The 22,495-nt window shown below is 47.7% G+C and overlaps 1 protein-coding gene across 1 annotated transcript in view; it reads right to left on the bottom strand.

Moving 5' to 3' along the window:
* Positions 1-22,495, bottom strand: part of LOC308529876 (store-operated calcium entry regulator STIMATE) — a 49,523-nt gene that overhangs the window by 15,932 nt on the left and 11,096 nt on the right. Inside the window, exons 2-3 of the mRNA XM_081106237.1 lie at positions 4,534-4,582; positions 2,430-2,525 (exon numbers count right to left, since the gene is read on the bottom strand). Of these exons, the coding sequence (XP_080962363.1) occupies positions 2,430-2,525; positions 4,534-4,582 (145 nt within the window). The remainder of the gene's footprint in view (positions 1-2,429; positions 2,526-4,533; positions 4,583-22,495) is intronic.

Genomic DNA, 22,495 nt, shown 5'->3' with positions numbered 1-22,495 from the left:
ACATGTGTTAGCTCACTCGTTCCCTCGCCAAGTATTTATTTGCAGCCTTGGGATAAAGACAGAAACCTCTCTACTCTGAACTCAACATAGGTGAGGTGCCATGGCAGTCAGTATCGTGTGGGGCCAGACTGGCTGGGTTCAAATCCTAGCTCCCTCACTCTTTCCTGTGAGCTATAAAATCACTCTGTGCCTCAGTCCCCCAACTGTAAATGAGGATAATCAAAGTATCGACACTGCAGGGCTGTTACAAGGATCAAATGAGTCAAGATACAGAGACAGTACCTGCCAACAGTAAGTAAGCACTAGAGAGAGACCTTCACAGAACAGCAGCCCCTCAGAGGCACTGAACCCTGGATGTCAGAAAGGCTCACCTCCCACCCAAAGCAGCATCTCCAACGCAGGGGACTCCTAAAGCCACAGGAAGCAGCTCATCCCTCTGTTTCTCCTCTTCCTGAGCTGAAACTGGCTCCCCTTCTAGGTCTGCAGACTCCCAAGATGCCCCAGGTCTAGCCCAAGCCTTCCTCCACCTGTGAAAAGTCACAGGACAAAGCGAAGGTGGGCCTGGCATAAACCCCAGGGCAGCACTCACTCTTCAAGGCCCAGGCTTCGCTGTGCACAGCCCTGACACCAGGGGTGCACACTCCACTGAGTGATCAGGGCCCTGAGAGGTGAGAAGACCGGAGGGCGGGCACCTCTCATTCCCCAAGCAATGCCTGCTTGGCTTTCTAGCCTCCCACCCAGCAACTCCTCAATGACTGCTGGAGCTTTCCTGTCCTCCCGAAGTTTTAATGGCAATACAGTGGGGCCTTGACTTACAAGTTTAATTTGTTCCGTGACAGAGCTCATAACTCAAATTACTCGTATGTCAAATCAAAAAGTGAACGAGTGAGACACGTGATGCTGGGCTGATGTTGTGGTGTTCACTGTGATGTTTGCTGCACCAACTAGAGGTGGGGTATCTGAAGCTGGCTCGTAACCCGAATTTTAGCTCGCAACTCAAAGCAAAAAATCGGCCGAGAGGCGGCTCATATCTCGAAAAACTCATTAGTTGGGAAACTCGTAAGTCAAGGCCCCACTGTATCCTCCAACTGAGCTATTCACATCTTCATTGCTAAGTGTCCCTATGGTTTCAATGGGGCTACTCATCATCTGATGAAAGCTCTGATCCTGGGGATCTGGTAGGACACACAGGCCAGAGGAGGAAACTGAGGCTCAAAGAAGTTAAGCCACCCTCCCGAAGTCTGGCCTCTCAGTCTGGCCTCTGCTCTTTTCATCACCCCAAGCCCTATCTTGGATCCCTTTTCCTGCGGGTCACGCACTCGAGGTCTGTCAACAGCCCCTTCTCCATCCTGGCTGTGGTTCAGTCTGTCATGTCCTGCCTAAAGCCGAGGCATCTTCTTTTTGTTGATGCAAGGGGGAGTGATGTGGCCACGGCTGCACCAGGAGTTAAGTTTTCCGGCCCCAGTACCTCTAGGACACAGAGCTGGCTCTCAGACTACCTCCACCAATGACATCAGGACGATTCACCAGAGGGTGGCATGGGCTTGCTGCTGGGCTCAAGCACCAGAAGGACAAGGCCCTTTCCTAACCATCTCCCCTGCACGACAATCGCCCTTCCAGTCACCTGCTTGGGACGACACCCAAACATCCAAACAGATCACAACCTTAACCAGGTCTTACTAAATCTCAAAACTGCACACTGTCACCAAAAAAGAAGCTTAAAAGAATCTTCTATTCCAAATGATCTTAAATGCACAAGAAACCTCTTGGCAAGGAACTCACCAGCCCTCCACCCCCTTCTCCCATAGAGACAGGGCAGGACTGGAGGGCATCCCAGGCAGAGGGCAGCTGGCAAATGCACAGAGGCAGGAGATAGCTGGCAGGGCTGAGAGCCACCAGGAGTCGCTCTACCATGGCTGAAGCACCAAGTCTGAGCCAGGAAGGAAGTAGATGGAGTCAGGATAAGGCAGGTGAGCCTCCCTTTCCACTCCATCTGCTGAGTGAGAGAGGTGCTGTCAGCAGCGAGGATAGCGTATGATGGCCCAGCGGGGGTTTCAGGCAGATTGCTCTGGGGCTGTGTGGAAGGCACACTGCACTGACAAGGTGGAACAACCCATGCTCTTCGGTCAAGAAGTCAAAGACAGTCAACAAGGGCTTCGAATCTGAGTGGCTGACATCACAGAGAAGCCCCATGTGTGTCCTGCCCCAGCACAGGACATCGTGCTGCCCAGCCGGGAAGCTGGGAGACATAAGGGTACCAGAGAGCCAAGAAACAGAACTCAGATTGATCGGCAGAACTCAGATCTCTTGGAGGAGCAGAGGACAAAGCAAGCTGCCCCGCCCCGAGTGAGAGGAAACATGGCTGGCAGCAGAAAGACATTTTTAGTGATGGGACAGGTGATGTTTGTACTCAAATACGAACCACTTACAGTGAGCAAGGGTCCTCTTCGGTGAGATCCGCTAGGTACACATTGGCAAAGTGGATGAACAGCATTCCTATGGCTTGTTTGGAAGTGTCTAGAAACCTGTACAAAATAGGATTGGCACTGGTGATCACACTGACAGGAGGGGAGTAACCAATCTGGGGAAAAGCTAAGTCTAAAGTAGGAAAAAAGCCACTGGGAGACCCCAACTTCCAATTACTAATCACCTCTTCCCGGGCCATCAGTACTAACCCAGGCTTGGTGATTCAGTGACTTTTCATTTCAAAACCTTTAATAACACTGCACTCAAATCCCTAAAAGGCCACTGATTAATAACATACAGGGTAAGCAAAAGTAGGTTTACAGTTGTTCACATGGAAAATAATACAATCTTATCTAATAAAGAGGTAATATGCAAATTGACCATCACTCCAACACACAAGATGGCCGCCCCCATGTGGTCAAAGATGGCTTGCAGGGGAGGGCAGTTGGGGGTGACCAGGCCTGCAGGGGAGGGCAGTTGGGGGTGACCAGGCCTGCAGGGGAGGGCAGTTATGGGGAACCAGGCCTGCAGGGGAGAGCAGTTGGGGGGAACCAGGACTGCAGGGGAGGGCAGTTGGAGGTGACCAGGCCTGCAGGGGAGGGCAGTTGGGAGCAACCAGGCCTGCAGGGGAGGACAGTTGGGAGTGACCAGGCATGCAGAGGAGGGTAGTTGGGGGGACCAGGCCTGTAGGAGAGGGTAGTTGGGAGAAACCAGGCCTGCAGGGGAGGACCATTAGGGGCAATCGGGCTGGCAGGGGAGCAGTTAGGCATCGATCAGGCTGGCAGGGGAGTGGTTAGGGGGTGATCAGGCAGGCAGGTAGGCGAGTGGTTGGGAGCCAGCAGTCCTGGATTGTGAGACGGATGTCCAACTGCCCATTTAGGCCTGATCCCACTGGGTTCGGGCCTAAACAGGCAGTCGGACATCCCTCAAGGGGTCCCAGATTGGAGAGGGTGCAGGCTGGGCTGAGGGACACCCCCCCACCCTGTACATGAATTTCATGCACTGGGCCTCTAGTAATTAATAAATAGTAATAAAAGAATAAACTGTTTCCCATACTCACAACTGTAAACCTATTTTTGCACACACACACACCCCCCCCCCCCGGTATATTTAAACACATTCAACACATTTCAAACATGTTTTTCCTCTTTCATTTCCTGTTACTTTATAATGAAATGTCTGATTCCAGCTTTGTGATGAAGTGCAAGGTGCCTCTAGTTTAAGGAGCTCCCACTCGACCCCACTAGCACTGAGCTAAGTGCTGTGCACGGTTAAACAGCCCCGCCCAAATCCAGGTCTGAAGCTGAAGCCCTGAGCCACCGTCAGCTGCTGCCGGTAACAACAGACAGGGTCGGGGTGGGCAGACCTTTTCTGTAAAGGGTCGGAGAATAAATATTGCAGGCTCTGTGGGCTGTTGTTCTCTGCAGCAATTACTCAACACTGTCACTGTAGCCTAAAAGTGGCCGTAGTCACTACCATTCCTATAAGACTTCATTTATGAAAACAGACCGTGAGCTAGAACGGGTCTGCAGGCCACTGTTTGCCGATCCCGGGCTAGGTAACCGTCGCCTTGCGAGTGACTTCTTTGTTGGAGTTATGTCTATAGAAGCTATGTCTGAGCTTTACCGCCATTTTTATGGAGGAAAAACTGTCACCACAGGGTCAACCTAGGACCGAGAAAGACTAGCTTTGGGGACAGAAGCATTTACGTGGTGCATTTGACTAATCTCCAAAGTTAGATTATTTTTTGCTCGTGCATATAGACTACAGAACCTGAGGGCTTAACATAATATAACAGGGAGCCGTTACTACAGAGCCTGCAGCACAGACAGATGCTTCTGTGTTATCTCCCACCTTCTAAAATAGGACAAGAGTGAGGAGAGAACAAAGGTAGGGCTCAACATGTATCTGAGAAATGGAAATACTTTCATATCATTCGTAGTTCCTAATGATTAATTCATTAAGGGAGTCCAACACTTTGTTATGTATAATTGCTCACATTCCATCCCCTCCCTCCCCCAAACCATCCAAACCATTCTAGGAATGAGCTAATATTTAAATACCTACCATATCCTCCACGGACGTCTTTCATGCTTTGGTTCTCGGAAGCGTTTGACTGAAAGAAAAGATAGACATTCAGTAGCTTTCCACAGTGATAACAAAGCAAAATGCACACACAGTGCCTACAATGTCAAGTTAAGGTACTTGCTCCATAAGCCGTGAAGGTCACAGGGGCCTGCATTGCTGCTGACAGGGACAGGCTCTGCAGGACTGGGCACGTAGGAAGAATGACTCCTCACAGTGGGCGGAAAATTGTATTTTCTTCTTTTTGTGTGACAAGGCTCTTGGGAAACGACAAACAAGGACGTAGCTATTGCTAACTTCAGGATATGCTCTACCCAAAGGCATATCCAGCCATCCACCCAAAGGTTCACTGCATGCCACTCCCAGTCAGCCACTGCGGAGACATAGGCAAAGGCAGTGGCTTGGCAGGAGGGCAGGCACATAACCAATGTGTGGCAAGTGCTAGGGAAGAGGCAAGTTTGGGGCAGTGTGAGAGCTCGAGGGAAGGCTGACCAGCCTGCCTGCGTGGAAGAAGGGTGCAGGTGGGAGAGGCGTCGCTGGTGGGAGGGGAAGGTCCTGAAGGCTGGGCTGGAGTTTAGCAAATGGATCAGGGAGGGGAGAGAGCTACGCTCTGGACAGAGCACACACCATGAGTTCATAGGTACAGGGATGTAACGCGGCAGTGTGTGTGTGTGGCATAATTTGATTTGGCTTTGATATAGCAGGTAACAAGGGAGACAAATGAGCAGAGGCCACATGAGGGAGGGTCTTAAAGGCCTGGCTAAGGAGTCTGGACTGAATCTTGTAGGGAAAAAAGAAAGACAGGAAAGATGCTAAGCAAAGTCAAAGGCATGGTGGGAATCATGTTTTGGAAAAGTGGCTCTGAATTGGGTAGATTCAGAATTGGGTTCCTGGGGTGGAGAGGGCTCAGGAAGGTCAGGAAGGACACTGGCTGTGTCACAGACCAGACAGGGGACTCCCAGCTACAGAACAGCCAGCAGGGGTGGGTGATCACTCAGCAACAGCCTGACTCCTTCACTCGGGTCTAGAGACACGACCATTTGAACAGAGGAAACCAAAGGTTTCTGAGTGCCCTGTCCTCCACTGAAGCTCCAGGCAGACTATCTCCACAGGATTCTATCCACTGAAACCAACAGAGAGAATGTGCACATGTGATGTCCCACACACAAGTATCGGGAAGAAGCAGATGTGGAGGCAAGCCCATGGGGGATGCAAGCCCATGGAGGATGCAAGCCCATGGAGGATGCAAGCCCATGAAGGATGCAAGTCCGTGGAGGGTGCGAGCCCACAGGAGATGCGAGCCTGTGGAGGATGCCGAGTTACCCTGGCAGCAGGCAAGAATCAACTCGGGCAGAGCCCTAAGCTACCAAAGAGAGTGCAGGAAGGAGGGAGATAAGGAGGGAGAAAACGGCACCCAATCAATTAACCTGACTTCTCTAAATGAATACAGGCAGTCCGCAGTATGCAAAGCAAGCACTGTCTGTACACAGAAATGACATAAGTCTGGTGTTTAGAGAAACATTTTGATAGAAAACAAAAGCAGGTGGAATTGTAAGGTGGTCTGCCATTCTGCTGACACATCACTCATGCAGAACATCAACAACGTTAAAAAACTGCTAAAGAACCTGCTCGCGCGAATGCCTTTTGAGGCAGGAGGCCTCCTTCCTACAAGCACCCTCGTCTTACCGAGGGGCTGGGCTCAGCAAGGAGATGTGCAGGAGACTGGGCCAGGACTAAGCAAGCTGGAGGGAAAGCCCCAGTCAGGGCTGGAGCCTTGGCATGCTCATTTGTTTTCTGCCCCAGGGGAATCTGTCCCCATCCGTATAAAATAAAGGGCATTGAAACATATCCCAATAGCACATCCTCATTTTTTCCCCATTGATTTTTAGACAGAGTGGAAGGGGGGAGAGACAGAAAAACATCGATGTTGAGAGAGACACACCGATTGGTTGCCTCTCACATGCGCGCCCCAACCAAGGGATCGGGCCCACAATGGAGGCACATGCCCTTAACCACAATCGAACCTGGGACCCTTCAGACCTCAGGCCGGCGCTCTATCCACTGAGCCAAACTGGCTAGGGGACGCCTCATTCCTAGGACACAGTGAGAAGGAGGCCGCCTGTAAGCCAAGGAGAGAAGCCGTGGAAGAAACCAAACCTGCCAGCCTAGCCCTGGGACTTCCAGCCTCCCGATGGTGAGAAAATAAATCCCTGTTGTTTAAGCACCCACTTTGCAGTGTTTTCTTATGGCAGCTTTAACAAATGTGGCAGCAGTAACTGGTGAGCCTAAATGAAGAATACCGGGGTATTCATTAAATTACTAGACTTTTTTATAGATGTAACACTTTTTGAAATAGAAAGTTGGGAGGAAAACATACTCTAGAACAGGGGTCCTCAAACTTTTTAAACAGGGGGCCAGTTCACTGTCCCTCAGACCGTTGGAGGGCCGGATTATAGTTTAAAAAAAAAAAACTCTGAACAAATTCCTATGCACACTGCACATATCTTATTTTGAAGTAAAAAAACAAAACGGGAACAAATACAATATTTGTATTTGCATGTGGCCCGCGGGCCGTAGTTTGAGGACCCCTGCTCTAGAAGAACGAACTATGTGCCCATTCGGAGGTCATTTGGGAATATTGACCACAGTATTACATGCCCAAGCCCTTCAACCTGCCATGCACTGCCAGGTATGTGTTCTATAGGTATTACCGCAACATGTGCCAAGATGTGTAGGGATCTGCACTGTAATGCTGTCATAACAAAAACCCAGAAAGAAGTCAATGCCCGGCTGGGAACATACATCATGGCACAATGCAACATTAGGCAACTACTAAAACAAAGCAGGTCTGTATGGAACAATATGGAAAGATTTCCAAATTATTATTATTATTATTATTACTAGTAGTCAGGTGCACAAAATTCGTGCACATTAAAAGGGAATTAATTAGCAGAGATATTTTAATATTGCTACTTGCCCTTTCTCTATAATAGAAGTGTGAGAGATGAAAGGAAATTAGTAAAATGTATATGAAAATAATATATAAATTTATTAATAAACAGTAACAAAAGGATATAACAACAGAGGCATGTTATAAAAACGACAAAAACATGATATAAAAACAACAGTGATGCAAACAATGACTGATAAAGTGATTCAACTTATTCTAATATCTCCCTGTACACCACATTAAGAGTGAAAACACTTTCAGAGTGCTTGACTAATTTCCCTTGTGATGAAGTATTTAGAACTTTAACTGTAACGTCACATGCTCTTCAAACTCGAGAGAAAGCAACATATAACTGATCATGTGCAAAAACGGGTTCAGGTAGTAATATGCCTACTCTGTCTAGAGTTTGTCCTTTGATTTATTAATAGTCATCACAAATGCTGGCATCACCGGAAACCGTCATTGAATCAATTTAAATGGGAGGCCAGCGTCAGATGGGGACAAATTAATTCTTGGAATCAGAACAACCTCTCCCTCTGCAGATCCTGTTAATACTTCAGCTTCAATAATGTTAGGTCGTAATCTTTTGATAATAAATCTGGTACCATTACAAAGACCCCATTTACTATATTGATATTTCTCAATAGCATGATGATTGCACCCACTTTCAATTTTAATTTATGACACGGCATTCCCGAAGGAGTAATACTATTAAGAAATTCAATGGGAAAATTTTCCTTTTCAGCATCATCTGTGGAATCAATGGAATCATCACTCAAATATGTGTGAAAATCTCCATCGAGTATATCCAAAATTTCTTCATTTAATTTTTGAACATGCTCATTTTTTGGACAAAGAATTGCATGTTTAGATATAATTTTAATATTATCTATAGATGCAGTATTCCCAAAGGTAGCTTCAATAATAGATCCATTACAAATCATTTCACAGGGAGAGATTTCAATAATATCCATTCCTAAATGAAAACTGCTATCAAGTTTGCCATCTCCAAGTTTTACTAACCATCCACTATAAGCAGAATCCTCTGATCTCATATTTGTTGTAAGAGACAACTTTCTGAAACATCCCCAAACACTGCAGTACTTTAAACTCATTTGTACTATGGCCGATCCCATAGCATGCAGTACAATACATTAGACATTGTAGAAAATCCCTTCCAAGAAGGAGAACTTTCCCACCAAATACAACATTCAGGCTCAATTTCTCTTAGTAATCTGTCTATGGCAGTGGTCGGCAAACTCATTAGTCAACAGAGCCAAATATCAACAGTACAACGATTGAAATTTCTTTTGAGAGCCAAAATTTTTAAACTTAAACTATATAGGTAGGTACATTGTTATTAACTTAATTAGGGTACTCCTAAGCTGGCCTTTGCTAAAAACGTCCTCAATCTGAGGGGTCGACCTCAGCAAACGCACCCCCACTTCTTCTAACACCACTTCTTCAAAATAGACTCGCCCAGGCCGAAAACCAACTTCTGCGCAGGGGCCACAAAGTTTCAATCGCACTGTACGTGCGCACCCGCACGTGGTATTTTGTGGAAAAGCCACATTCAAGTGCCAAAGAGCCGCATGTGGCTCACAAGCCACGGTTTGCTGACCACTGGTCTATGGCATTTATAGCATGACTGGATGCCATGGTGTATTCATCAATAATGAGAAGTTGGGCCTTTTTAATAGTTTTAGCAACTTCACTCTTTATATTGAGTCTAGAAATTGAAGTTTCATTTAATGGAATCGGTAATTTATATTGGGAATGAAAGGTGCTTCCACTGAGAAGTAAATTTGCAGCAATTCTTGTAGACGTTGTGGGTAAAACAGTACCACCACAACCTCTAATATAATGTGTTAAAACTTTATACAGATATGCAGGTGAATAGGATCCCTATTCACCTGGTGGCAGACCTCTGACAGCAAGCTGGCCACCTGTCGATTCCGTGAGGAATGGGGCTCCCTCCTCCCTCTTGTCAGGGTCCAGGGTGCAGGTGAATGGGGTCCCTGGCTGGCAGGCCACTGACAGCAAGTTATCCAATGGCAGATTCTGTGAGGAATGGGGCTGCCTCCTCCCTACTGTCAGGGTCTGGTTTGAAGGCCGGCCACACCCCCTGTTGGACCAGACCCAGAGGTCTACCACACTGTGGCCTCCGCCTCAGCAACCCAGGACTGACGACTGCTGCTGGGCACTCCTGGCGCTCTGAGGGTGGGTTCTTCCCTTAGGCCTCGCGGGAAACAGCTCAGCAAGGGCGCAGCCCTTGACAAGGCAACCCAGAACTCAGTACTTCCACGCTTTGCCCCGAGGGCGGGTTTCTCCCTGAAACCTCGCCCTGGGGGGGGGGGGGGGACAACTAGGGGAGGGCGTAGCCATTTCCAAACAACCCCTGCAGGACTGACTTCCTTCCGGTTGGTCAAGCTTTGGGACGTGATGTTACACCCAGGGTTTTTATATAAGTAGATTATTTGGTTAATCACCACCCGAGGATATTTTTCCCATTGATTTTCAGAGAATGGAAGGGAGGGAGGTGGTGGGGAGGTAGGGGGCAAGGGCAGGGAGAGAAAGAGAGAGAGAAACATCGATGTGAGAGAGACATGCACTTTGACAGGGGCTGGGGATTGAACCTGCAACCCAGGTATGTACCCTTGACCAGAAATTGAACCCGTGACCTTTCAGTGGACAGGCCAAAGCTCTATCCACTGAGACACAGTGGCCAGGGCTCCAAATTATATTAATAGCAGGATAACATGCCCACCATGACTCTGTTCATGTCCATTTTAAAGGATATATATTTATGCTGGTATTACATATGTTTTTTTTTCCCTAGAAGGACATGTGACTATTAATAAGGGCACCTTTGATTAAAGGACTGGGGGGAGTACACGTTTTATGTCACTGTGAATGGCTTAAAACATTCTTCCATATTCACATTACTTTTATTTCAAAAATTCAAAAATAAGAGAAACCTGTTTCAAAGACTTGCCTAATACAGCAGAGTGGGGCCTGGGAGAGGCCGTGGGACTCGGGGCTGGGCTCTGGGACAAGAAAAGGAGACGGGGGGGGGGGGGGGGGGAATGCCGGTTGTGCTGGGGAGCAGCCTCAGGGGCACCTGAGATGGAATTCAGGGTGGATTCGGATTCTGCGCAGGAGAGAAGTGTGGTGCCGGCAGCTCTCCATCCACCATCCCCTCTCCCAGAATATCTTCATCTAAAATCTTTTTCTTTTTTATGTAAAGGAAGAAGAAACATTAAAAGAGCTATTCCAGCCCTAACTGGTTTGGCTCAGTGGATAGAGTGTCGGCCTGCGGACTGAAGGGTCCCAGGTTCGATTCCGGTCAAGGGCATAAACCTTGGTTGCGAGCACATCCCCAGTGAGGGGTGTGCAGGAGGCAGCTGATCAATGTCTCTCTCTCATTGATGTTTCTAGCTCTCTATCCCTCTCTCTTCCTCTCTGTAATAAATCAATAAAACTATATTTTTTTTAAAAAAAGGCGCTATTCCACATCTAACTTGATATGGAAAAAAACAAAGAAAAATGTGTTCGTCTCTCCAGTCACATTTTATTGAGGGGCCAGCTGCCTGACAGGCCCGTTTGGCTGGAGATGAAGCAGACAAGACCCTCGCCTTCCCTACATTCTGGGGGGACGGGCGAGTAAAGATGGAGCGTGTCAGACTGCGACAAGTGACACTAAGGCAGAAAGGAGGGAGGGAGGGGGGCTGGGAAATGGTACCCACAGCATGGCCATGCCATCTCTGAGCCACTCTACAAGCCCTGCTGCACTGAATGTCCTTGCCAGGTGCCACCTCTGCCTGCGTGGGTCCATTCCCAGTGGTGGGCTTGCTGCATCGGCTGTGACAGCTGATTCTGTCACACTGCTCTCCACAGCAGTTGTAGCATTTCCCCACACCCTTGCCAGCACGCAGTACTGGTGAACCTTTTGCCTTGATAATTTGATCACTGAAAAGGCGGCCTCAGCGAGGTTGCACCGTGCACTCACCAGGGCACGTGGGTGCCTTGGCACCTGCAGCCAGCCAGGTGGGGTTGGCAAGGCTCCCACCTGCCCTCCTCTCTCGCACACACCCGCGGCTCCTCCTGCTCTGGGCGCCAGCTCACACCCTTCCCTGAGGGTACCAGGACATAGTGCTGGTCACTTACATCGCTCACTCTTCTACAAGTTGTGCCACACAGCAAGACAGCAATTCTGGATTACCCAAGTCTACCTGTGTCCCCTCCACGCTGAGGAGGCCCACAAAGGTGGCTCTGGCGCGGTTGCTCCAAGGGGCCAAGAGGGATGTCTCCTTCGTCCCAACAGCTCCTCCCGAGTTGCCTCTTCTCTTAGCCCTGCACCTGGGGCTGGAGCGCTCTGAGCACGGCATGTCCTGCTTAAAACCATCCCGTGCCCACCCACTGCCCTGCCTCTGGGGACACAATTCATACTTTTTCAGTAGGAAAACAAGGTCACCCTGCCTGGCACCTCCCGTCTTAGTGCTGTCACTTACATTGCCCCTTTGGCTTCGGAGGACCCCACGTTTTCTTCTCTTGAATAACTCTTAGGCATCCTTCCAGTTTTAGTTCAGACAATTCTATGCTACTTTGGGATTAGCACTTCAAATGCAACACTAGGGATTTGTCTGCCTCTCCCACCAGATAATTAGTTACAGAGGCAGACAGGAACAAAGCAGACACCTCCTAACCTGAAAAAGTGGAGCAGAATACACTAGAAGAACACATTACGAAGTAAGCTCTGTGAGACCAGGGACTTCTGTTCTGTTCACCCCCATATTCCTAGTGCCTCGAGGGGGCCTGGCTCTTACCAGGCAGCTAGGAATTCATTCAATACTCTATCTATTGAGTCCTGCCCAGGTATTTATTTTTAGTTCAATAAGTTCCATGAATTTGCACAACAGGTTCTCCCAGAGCTTAGCTTGCAAGCCATTATTCCTGCAACAGGACGAAAACTGCTTAGCTCTCTCTGGTTTTAGACCAGCCGTGGGCAAACTACGGCCCGCGGGCCGGATCCGGCCCGTTTGAAATGAATAAACCTAAAAAAAAAAAAGACCGTACCCTTTTATGTAATGATGTTTACTTTGAATTTATATTAGTTCACACAAACACTCCATCCATGCTTTTGTTCCGGCCCTCCGGTCCAGTTTAAGAACCCATTGTGGCCCTCGAGTCAAAAAGTTTGCCCACCCCTGTTTTAAACAGTAATCTGCCAGGAAGACTGCTTGAGGACAACCAGCCCAAACCTTTCTCCCTCTTAACCAACCAGAAGGCAGGGTGAACTGGCCCCTCGAGTCTTCCTCCCTCATTCTATCCGGCAGTAGGTGCAAGAACCAGACAATTTGGGTTTGTAGTCAAAGTGCTCAACAACATTTTTTGGTAAAGACTTGGCTATTTTTGGACCAGAAGAAGCCGAGTGTCTAAGTTAGCCAACTTTCATCCTCCTACGTGGAGGTTCTGCCAAAGGCTGAGAGGGAAACAAGAAATAAAAGCCAAACTGTCTAGGAAGTAAATATGTTTAGTTCTCCAAACAGGGGGCCTCCGTAGAACCACCGCTTTCCCGGGAGCAGGGCGGGCCCATCTGCTGCAGATGCTCAGCAGGGGTGAGGGCGCACTGCCACTGGGAGTCTTCCACGGGGATGTTTGATGAAAAGAATGAATGGCTGACCCACGCACAGATATGCAACCTCAATAACACTGACTAAAACGCAAATTAATCGTTCTTGCCCAGATCAGCAAAGTCTAGCAAACACTGGATGAGGATCTTAGGAAACGGGCACTCTTATTAAATTGCTGGTGGAAAAGTCAATGGTACAACCCTGGGGAAATGGGGGACGTGGGTTTGTGACCCTAGTCCCCAGAGCCAGCCGGTAAAAGGAGGCATTAAACTGTAAGGGGTGGTCACAGTGAACGGAGCCTTCTGGGACCCAGGGACGCTGGAGAAAGGCATGTTGCAGAGGCTGCTGGAGGTGGGACAAATGAGGCCTCCAGGATGCTGGGTTCGACTCAAGAACCAGAAGGAGCCAGAGACCTGTAAGAATTCCTACTGAGGGCTTGATTGTTGATGTAAATTCTTTCTGAATACTGATGGAGGCCCTAAGGATGAATGGGCTGTGCGGTAAGGGACCCTACCCTGCGAGCCAGTGTCCCTGGGCACTGGGGGACACTCTAGGTCCAGGGAACTCAGAGATACTCTGCACCTCCTCCTGCGCTGGCGCCACTGCATGGTAACCCATATTCCCTGGCCAAGCAAACTTAGGAATTTCATTTAATCTATTAGTGCGCAAAGGTGTGCGTGGTTTTTCCTATCTACAGATCACCTGAAAAGTTGCAATAGGTATTTTGGCAATACCTACTATGATTTTAAATGTTTATTTACTGTGACCCAGAAACTCCACCTCTAGGATTTTCTTCTGCGGTTACACATACAAATGCCCAGCAGTCTGTGTAAAAGAGTACGTTGCAGCACTGTCTATAAGAGCGGAAGATTTAAAAACCACCTAAATGTCCATCAGTGGGAGAAGGGTTAAATATAAGTTATCACACAATAGAATTCAACTGTTAAACAGTGAAGTAGCGATGGCACACCTGCAATGGGTGAATTCTGTGATATGAAATTACGCCTTAATTTTAAATATGCCTTTTTTAAATAAAGCTATTTAAAACTGAGGTAAACTCTGTCTATACTGATATGAAAAAAATGCCATGTTAAATGGGAAAAAAAGCAAGTCACCAAAACAGTAATGTGTCATGTGAACCTATTTTTTTTAAATGATAAATACTTATAGAAATCTGTACACGTTCACAATAAACTGTTAACTGTGGTTAGCTCTCTACAGAATAGAATTTTAGGGAGCATTCACTAATTTATGCTATGTATTTCCATGTTTTAGTTGTTTACAAAGAGCACGTCTTTTGTAGTAAGAAAAAAAAGCCCAAAAAAGATTTGGAGAAAAAAGCTCCTGCTGCTAAACACAATAATTAAAAATAACAAAATTACACATTTGCACATTAGGTAATTAACAGCCTTCCTGAAACCTTATTCAGAAAATTTCCTTCTGAGAAAAGATACTCCAGCAGGCGGGACTCACTAGAGATGTCACGTCAGCTCATTTAGTCCCCGTGAACCAGGGCTAGGATCTTCGCTGTGCTAGCTATTACCTCCCTGGACAAAATGTCCCACCGTGCTCTTGTCAGCCAGGCCAGGGCCTCCCCTCACACTTCATGCTCACAGGCATAGTTAAAAGAAAATGTTTGTTGTATATGTTTGTATTTGGTAGACTTCCCATTTTCCCTGCCTTTAATAAATTACCAAGCATTAATTAATCCTGGCTGTGTTGAATAAGAGGCCTTTGATTGTAAAAAAAAGACTGCCCTTCAATGTAACCCCATGCCTAGTCAGACAGAAAAGGCACAGCCCCTGAGTCTGTTTCTCAGAGATGACATCTGCAGCCTCTGGCCCAGCCCCACTGCAGATGACCCTCAGCTCAGGCAGTGCAAAAACCTGTCCTGCCACGGCTCCCTGTGGTAGAGGAGGCACCCACTAGCCCCGGGCACAGGGATGAGCTGCAAATCGCAGGAAGCATTTTCACCTGTGTAACCCAAGGCTCTGATAGGATCCAAACTCGGCAGAGAACAGAACATATAACGGGTATAGGGAGGGTTCTTGTTTTCACACCTTGAACCTGGACAGAAAGGGTGGAGATCCAGCTATATAGCCAACCACCAAGAGTTAAACACAAGCCAAAAGACTGAACACCGAACTGCCAACTCACTTAACCAGGTCACTCAACTCCAAGAATTTCACTAGGAGAAAGCCCCCTACATACTGTATGTCATTCATAACAATGACTCCACTTGCCCTCTGACCTCCTGCAGGTCACATACCACAAGTGCCATTCCCTGGCAGAGGTAAAGGGGCCACCAGCCACCTGCCTCCCTCACCCAGCAACCCTTGGGGACACTTTGGGAAGCAGAGTGAGCGAGAAGGGCCAACAGGGATTCTACCTGAATCCTCTTCACTTCCTCTACTACCTAAAACGAATATGTATAACCTATTCAGCTGAGTTCCTAGGAAGATTTCTGAGGAAGCCCAATCAGATAGGGAGGCGATTTTCAACCAGTGTGCCACAAGATTTTTTTTTTAAGATTTTTAAATTGATTTTTAGAGCGGGAGAAGGAGAGAGGGAAACATTGATGTGAAATCGAAACATAGATTGGCTGCCTCCTTTATGCCCCGCCCCCTATCAGGGATACTGCCCACAACCCAGGCATGTGCCCTGACAGGGAACTGAACTGGCAACCTTTCGGTGCACAGGATGATGCCCAACCAACTTAGCCTCACTGCCCAAGGCCAGAACTGTTAAATCATGCAGTACCTGACCTTTTAGTCCGGGTCACTGACATCTTTTCTCTTAGACCAGTGGTTCTCAACCTTCCTAACGCCGCAACCCTTTAATACAGTTCCTCATGTTGTGGTGGCCCACAATTTCATTGTTACAAATTGAACATAATAAAGCATAGTGATTAATCACAAAAACAATATGTAATTATATAAGTGCTTTCCGATGGTCTTAGGTGACCCCTGTGAAAGGGTCGTTCAACCCCCCCCAAAGGGGTCGTGACCCACAGGTTGAGAACTGCTGTCTTAGACTGTCAAATTAAAAAATGACAACAGCCAACATGACAATAGCCATTTTGTGTGAATGAATCAAAATTATACCTTTTTAATTTTGTGGTCAGATTGGCAAAAATATATTTTTTGGTGTGCTGCAGAATTTTAGTTTATGTGTGCCTTGAGATGAAAAAGTTGAAAATGACTGAGATAAAGTATCAGGAATACTGAAAGCTCCAGGCACCAAGATAAATGCACTCACTCAGCCCGATTTTCAGACGAAGAAATGGATGCTCGGTGCGGTCGGGGAATTTGCTGGCCCTCGTTCCCCATTAAACAACAGCATTGGGACCAACCAAGCTTGGCCTCTGGGTACAAAACGTAAAGCGTGGGAAACACAAACCTCAATGTGCAATCAATCCGCAGCATTATCAAAAGTCAAGAATAGCCCCCAAAAGAGAATTCGCTCAGAAAACTTAAATATACATAGTTAGGAAAACATTCAAGAACTTTTTTCTACACTGAAGCTAGCTAGCAGTGTGTACAGTTACAATACACACAGGGTCCAAAATTTCAAGGCTGTGGTAACAAGTCAACTAAGTCTTAATGCAGGTTAAAACTGAGAATGGCCGTTGAAATGTACCAGTGCAGGAAGAGGCCACACCGGCCGAGGCTGGAAGAGATCTCCTGACAAGCCCTGCCTGCGGTTGCTCCTGCCACCAGCCTCCCTCGGCACAGCTCAGGCTCTTGAGCAACCCTGCACCTGCCTCAGGCCAGGCCAGGCCACGCAGCTGGGAGCAGGAGAGGAAAGGCCCGTTTCCCAAGAGGGTGCAATACCCCTCCCCTCTCACCACCTCCCTCATCCCCTCCCACCAGCACTGCTCCAGGCCCTGTGCTCTTGGGCTGTCATGGCCCAGTGGCAGTTAGTGAGGAAGGCGGGTTCCCAGGAGGGAGCAGACCCCTTTCTGATGCCACAGTCTAGAACAAACTCCCTGGACAACCCAATGGGCATCGGGGAGGGACGGGAGGTGGAGAAACAGTAGCCAGACTGGGCAGTGGTGGGGAAAGAACAGAGGCCTGGGCGGCAGGACACACGTTCCAGTCCGGGCTCAGTCTCTGATCTGCTGCAAAGTCTCAGGCAAGCCCTTCAACCCCTCCAGGTCCACCGGTACATGGAGTCTTGGATTAAGTTAGCCATGTTTTTCTAGTTCTCCTAACTGATGATAGGGTGTGACGGTCCTTCCTCCATCTGCTGTGGAGGCCAGTGAGCCAAGGTGGCTTCAGTGAGCTCACATTTACTCAGCACCTACCCTGCACCAGGCCAGGTACCTTATCTTGTTCAAGTCACATAATAACCCGTTAGATAGGTAATCGCCTCCCTCATTTTGAGGATAAGAAACCATCTCAGAGGAATGACGTGACCTGGGATGAAGTCACGCAGCACTGGAAAAATGTGGCCGGTGACCATGAGAGGCCAGGGCTCAAATTCGGGCAGTTTGATGCCAGAGCCCATGCACTTGACCACTGGGCTACACCACGACGGCTCCCTGGTCCTGGAACCCTAACTCCCAGGGGTAGCCCTCTGTCCCCTGGTCTGGGAGCCCTAACTCCCAGGGGTAGCCCCTCTGTTCCCTGGTCCTAGAGCCCTAACTCCCAGGGGTAGCCTTCTGTCCCCAGGTCCTGGAACCTTAACTCCCAGGGGTAGCCCCTCTGTTCCCCTGGAACCCTAACTCCCAGGGGAGCCCTCCCTTCTGATGACAAGCACTCATCTGCCAGGCTGTCCAGGTGCTCGCTCTCTCTCTCTGAAAGCACCAGACAGAAACGTCTCCACTGGTTGTCCCAGGGCACACACCTAAAACAAGAGGAACGGGCTTGTTACAAAGCCACAGGACGAGATCAAGGAAAGCTGGGGTTCTGAGGACTAGTTCCCTAGTATTTCTGACGGCCTCGTTTGACCTTCTCAACAGACAAGAGCCAGTGTGCACTGTAGCTTCAGATGGAGTTGGTGGGACTGTCAAGTGCCCGCCAACTGCATGTGGGTGGCCAGTGTCTAGAACACCTCGAGTCTACCCAGCTGCAGACTTCCTCTGGGAATGCGCTGGGGCTTCACTTTCAAATTTTATTGGTGGAAGTGAATTAATAAGCATCCTTAGCAAAAAAACATTAACAGAAAACCAACTCTTCTCTTGATATGAGTTATAAAATGACATTTAAGACCTTTCCCCTACCTTCTCGCCCCGTGAAGTTGGCACCCAGAGTCTTCCCTTTTCGAACAATACAAGTTGTGTAACCAACCAGAATCTGAGCAGAAGAGAAGCAACAGAGTTCATTTCCTCAGTCCCAAAGCCTGGGGGCCAGCTGGCAGGGCAACAGAGGAAGCCTTAACTTTAAGTAATAACCTGACCCCAAGGAGGCTTGGGACCTTAAGTAAAGAAACCATCAGCCCCTCTGAGCTAAAACATCTGCGGTCCTCCCTGGCTGGCAGAAGGAATCCCATTCAGAGTGGTGGGCTGGGTAACTGAGGCACCTTGGGGTTCCTCTCACAGCTGTTTTCATCTCTTCTTCACAGAGAAACAGCAGGGGGTCTGGGTGAGAGGAAGAAGGGAGACAAACGAGAACTGTGAACACCAGTAGAGGAACGAGACACTAAATAAACCATGACCCTTGGCGCTGGGCCCACCAGGCGTCCTAGAAAAGGTGGCTTGAGTCAAATTAGGATTGCTGAACGCCAGTGCTCACTTTGCCCCTCTATCTGCTGGGTACCCTCCAACTTTCCTTCCATGAAGGCCCTGGGAAGACCACCCCATGTGGCATGGTGGTCATGAGAAGCACTACCAAGCTCTTCTGCATCCCTTGTCCTACTGCACAGAACACAGGGTGAGCGACCTCAGGGACAAAGGTTAGGCAGACAGCTTGGCTGAAGATCATGGCAAAAGGGAGTGGTGCCTCCATCTCTTTCCTTGAGGGCTACGGTCCACAGCTATAGGTCATGAGGAAAGCGCCTGAGCATGCTTCCTTTGGGCTTGCTCGTTGGCCAAGCTACCTGCAGGAGATTTAGCTGAGCATCTTACCACACCTGACGCGATGCAAGAGGAACCAGAGGCTGCACCATTGATGTGGGGTGGGCAAGTATAGAACCCAAAGCAAGCGGTTCGGGAGAAGGGCTTGCTGGGTGATGTTCTGGGATTGTCTTACAACTGTGTCCCCCTTGGTGCCAGCCTTCCTCAAAGTCTAGAGTGAACGTAAATCAACCCCAGAGAATCAGCATGCCCTGGCCCTGCATTTATCTGAGAAAGCCCCGCCTGCACCAGTTCCTGATCAGAAAGGCCAGACACATTCATGGGAGCTTGTAAAAAAAGGAGGCGTAGGGCCTGCCTACCTGTCCTCAGACTCTCCGACCGGCTATCGGGGCTTGCTCATCAGCCAAGCTACCTGCAGGAGACTTATTAGCTAAGCATCTTACCACACCTGACGCAATGCAAGAGGAGCCAGAGGCTGCATCATTGATGTGGGTGGGCAAGTATAGAACCCAAAGAAAGCGGAGTTAAAGCACTCTGCCAGGAAATGACCAAACAATCTGAGATGAGAATCAGGAGAGTGGTGATTATGCCTAAGTACATTCTAGGGCAGGGGTCCTCAAACTTTTTAAACAGGGGACCAGTTCACTGTCCCTCAGACCGTTGGAGGGCCAGACTACAGTTTTTAAAAAAACTATGAACAAATTCCTATGCACACTGCACATATCTTATTTTGAAGTAATAAAACAAAACGGAAACAAATACAATATTTGTATTTGCATGTGGCCCGCGGGCCGTAGTTTGAGGACCCCTGTTCTAAGGGCAGGGGAATGGCAGGTGGCTCTGGGAGAGACTCACCAAGAGCTCAGAGCAATGAACAAAGACTCTATACAAAGACTCGATATAACAAAGCTTTATACTGTATACAGGCTAGAACTTTAGCACTTCCTCTCCCGTAACATTGAGATAGGGCTCTTTGGGCTGCTGTATGTTTGAGAGAGGGGAAAAAGAAGATCCATTGACAGCCCCCTTACAAAAAGGTATTGAGAATGTGTAAAAAGTAACCGTGCACAGAATAAGCGAGCTCCATTTCCATGAGTAGCCCCTTTTTGACTCCCACACGTAACTCAAAGGCTCATTATACAACCAATTAGTCAACAAGTTTATCTCATTCTACCATCCACACCGGATAAAACTCTGATTTCCAACCAGTTAAAATATGAGCAGTGAGCAACCAGGTTGGCTTGCCGCAGACAAGGCAATCCTAGGAATACGACGAACTGCCTCTCTGAGCTGTTCACTGGCATCGCTGAGCCTGCTTCCACCACCTACAAGAACTCAGGAGGAATAGTGATGCTAGAACCCTCTGCGGGGTTCTGGCAGTCCCGCTCAGCAAGACGAAATCCAGTCAACAAGCTCTCACTTGTCTGCCCAGTATGTAGCTCTATTCTTACACCCCTTCCATGAACACGCCACATACAAACCTGGATCCCTAGTTCCTGGTCCAAGTGGTCTGTCTCCCTAAGTAGATTGCAGATGCTTGGGGAACAAAGATCAAGTCTCCTAACTTTCCCGCGCCCACCTTCACTATATTAGTTACCTAACTCTGTGTAACAAATTAATCTACAATTTAGTGGCTTAAAACAATAAACATTTAGTATCGGCTTAGCTGGTAGTTCTGGCTCATGGTATCTCGTAAGGTTGCAAGATCTACAAACCATCTGAGGCCTTGACTGGGGCTGGAGGACCCACTTCTGAGAAGCCTCAACATGTGGCTGCTGGCCCGAGTCCTCAGCTCCTTACCACGCGTCTCTCCACAGCGAGGCCTGAGTGTCCTCAACACAGGCAGCTGGCCCTCCCCTGAGCAAGTGATCCAACAGGCAGCAAACAGGAGAGCACGCCAGCGACAAAAGCTGCAGCCTTTTAAATAACTTAGTCACTCTTAAATAACCAGTACTTCTGCCACCTTCTTCTGGGCGCACAGACGAACCCTGAGCCACATGGGAGAGGTGTGCTTAAGTGTGAGGCTTCTGTGTTACATTTTCAAACTCACTAACCAATTCTTCTGCAGAGTTTAATTTTCTGTTAAGTCCATCCAGTGCATTTTTCTTTTTTAAAATGTATATTTTTATTGATTGCAGAGAGGAAGGTAGAGGGATGAAGAGAGAGAAACATCAATGATGAGAGAGAATCATTGATTGGCTGCCTCCTGCACGCCCCCCCACAGTGGGGATTGAGCCCATAAGCCAGGCATATGTGCCTTGACCGGGAATCGAACCATGACCTCCTGGTTCACAGGTTGCTGCTCAACCACTGAATCATGCTGGCCGGGCAATCCAGTGAATTTTTCAGAAATTGCATTTTCAGTTAAAGACATTCTACTTGGTTCACTTTTACATCTTCCATGATCCTCCCCATTATGCTCCAGGTTTTCTTTAAAACCTTCAGCATACTTATTGTAACTGTTATAAAGTCTCATATGGTGTTTCTATTACCTCTGTAACTTCTATTTATATTGACTTTTCTCCCAATTATAGGCCACAATTTCCTGCTTCTTCACATGTCTAGAAATTTTTTATTAAAGACTATACATTATGATTACTACATTAAGTACTTGGATTTTGTCTTCCTTTAATGAGTATCAAGTTTGTTTTTGTAAGCACTTAAGTTTGTGGAGCAGCTTGATCATTTCAAAGGTTTTTTCCCTTTTTAAAGTCAATTTTGATGTATAACATATACCAGACGTACAGTTCATTGAGTTTTGAGAAATGCGTACACTTATATAACCCTCACTACAATCAAGATATAATTTTTTCACACCAAAAAGTTAGCTCGTGTCCCTATGCAATTGATCCCATCCCTAACACCCCAAGGACACTACTAGAGATTAGATTTCCTATTTCTAGAATTTCATATAAATGGAGTGACATACTATGTATGCTTTTTATCTGGGTTCTTTTGGTCAGCATATTCAACCACTCTGTGATATGTATTAGTAGTTCAATGCTTTTTGTTGCTGACGGATATACTACCATTTGTTTACCCATTCATGTGTATATGACATTTGGATTGTTTCCAGATGGGGAAATTATGAATAAGATTGCTATTTATGTACAAGTCCTTTTGTAGCCATGTTTTCTTGTCTCTTCAGTAAATATGTAGGGGTGACATTCTAGGCTGTATGATAGGCGGCATACTGTTCTTTGTAAGAAAATTTCAGTTTTTCAAAGTGGTAGTACCATTTTTAAATTTCTGCTAGCAATGCCAAAGTTCACATTCTCTTCAATTCTTGGTGTTGTTAATTTTTTTCATTTTAGCCATTCTTGGAACATCCAGCCCGCGGGCCAT

Source organism: Myotis nattereri, assembly GCF_964212035.1.
Source record: "Myotis nattereri genome assembly, chromosome: 14".
NCBI lineage: Eukaryota > Metazoa > Chordata > Mammalia > Chiroptera > Vespertilionidae > Myotis > Myotis nattereri.
Note: the sequence above shows the minus strand (reverse complement) of the source record. Positions and strands in the feature narration are given on the sequence as shown.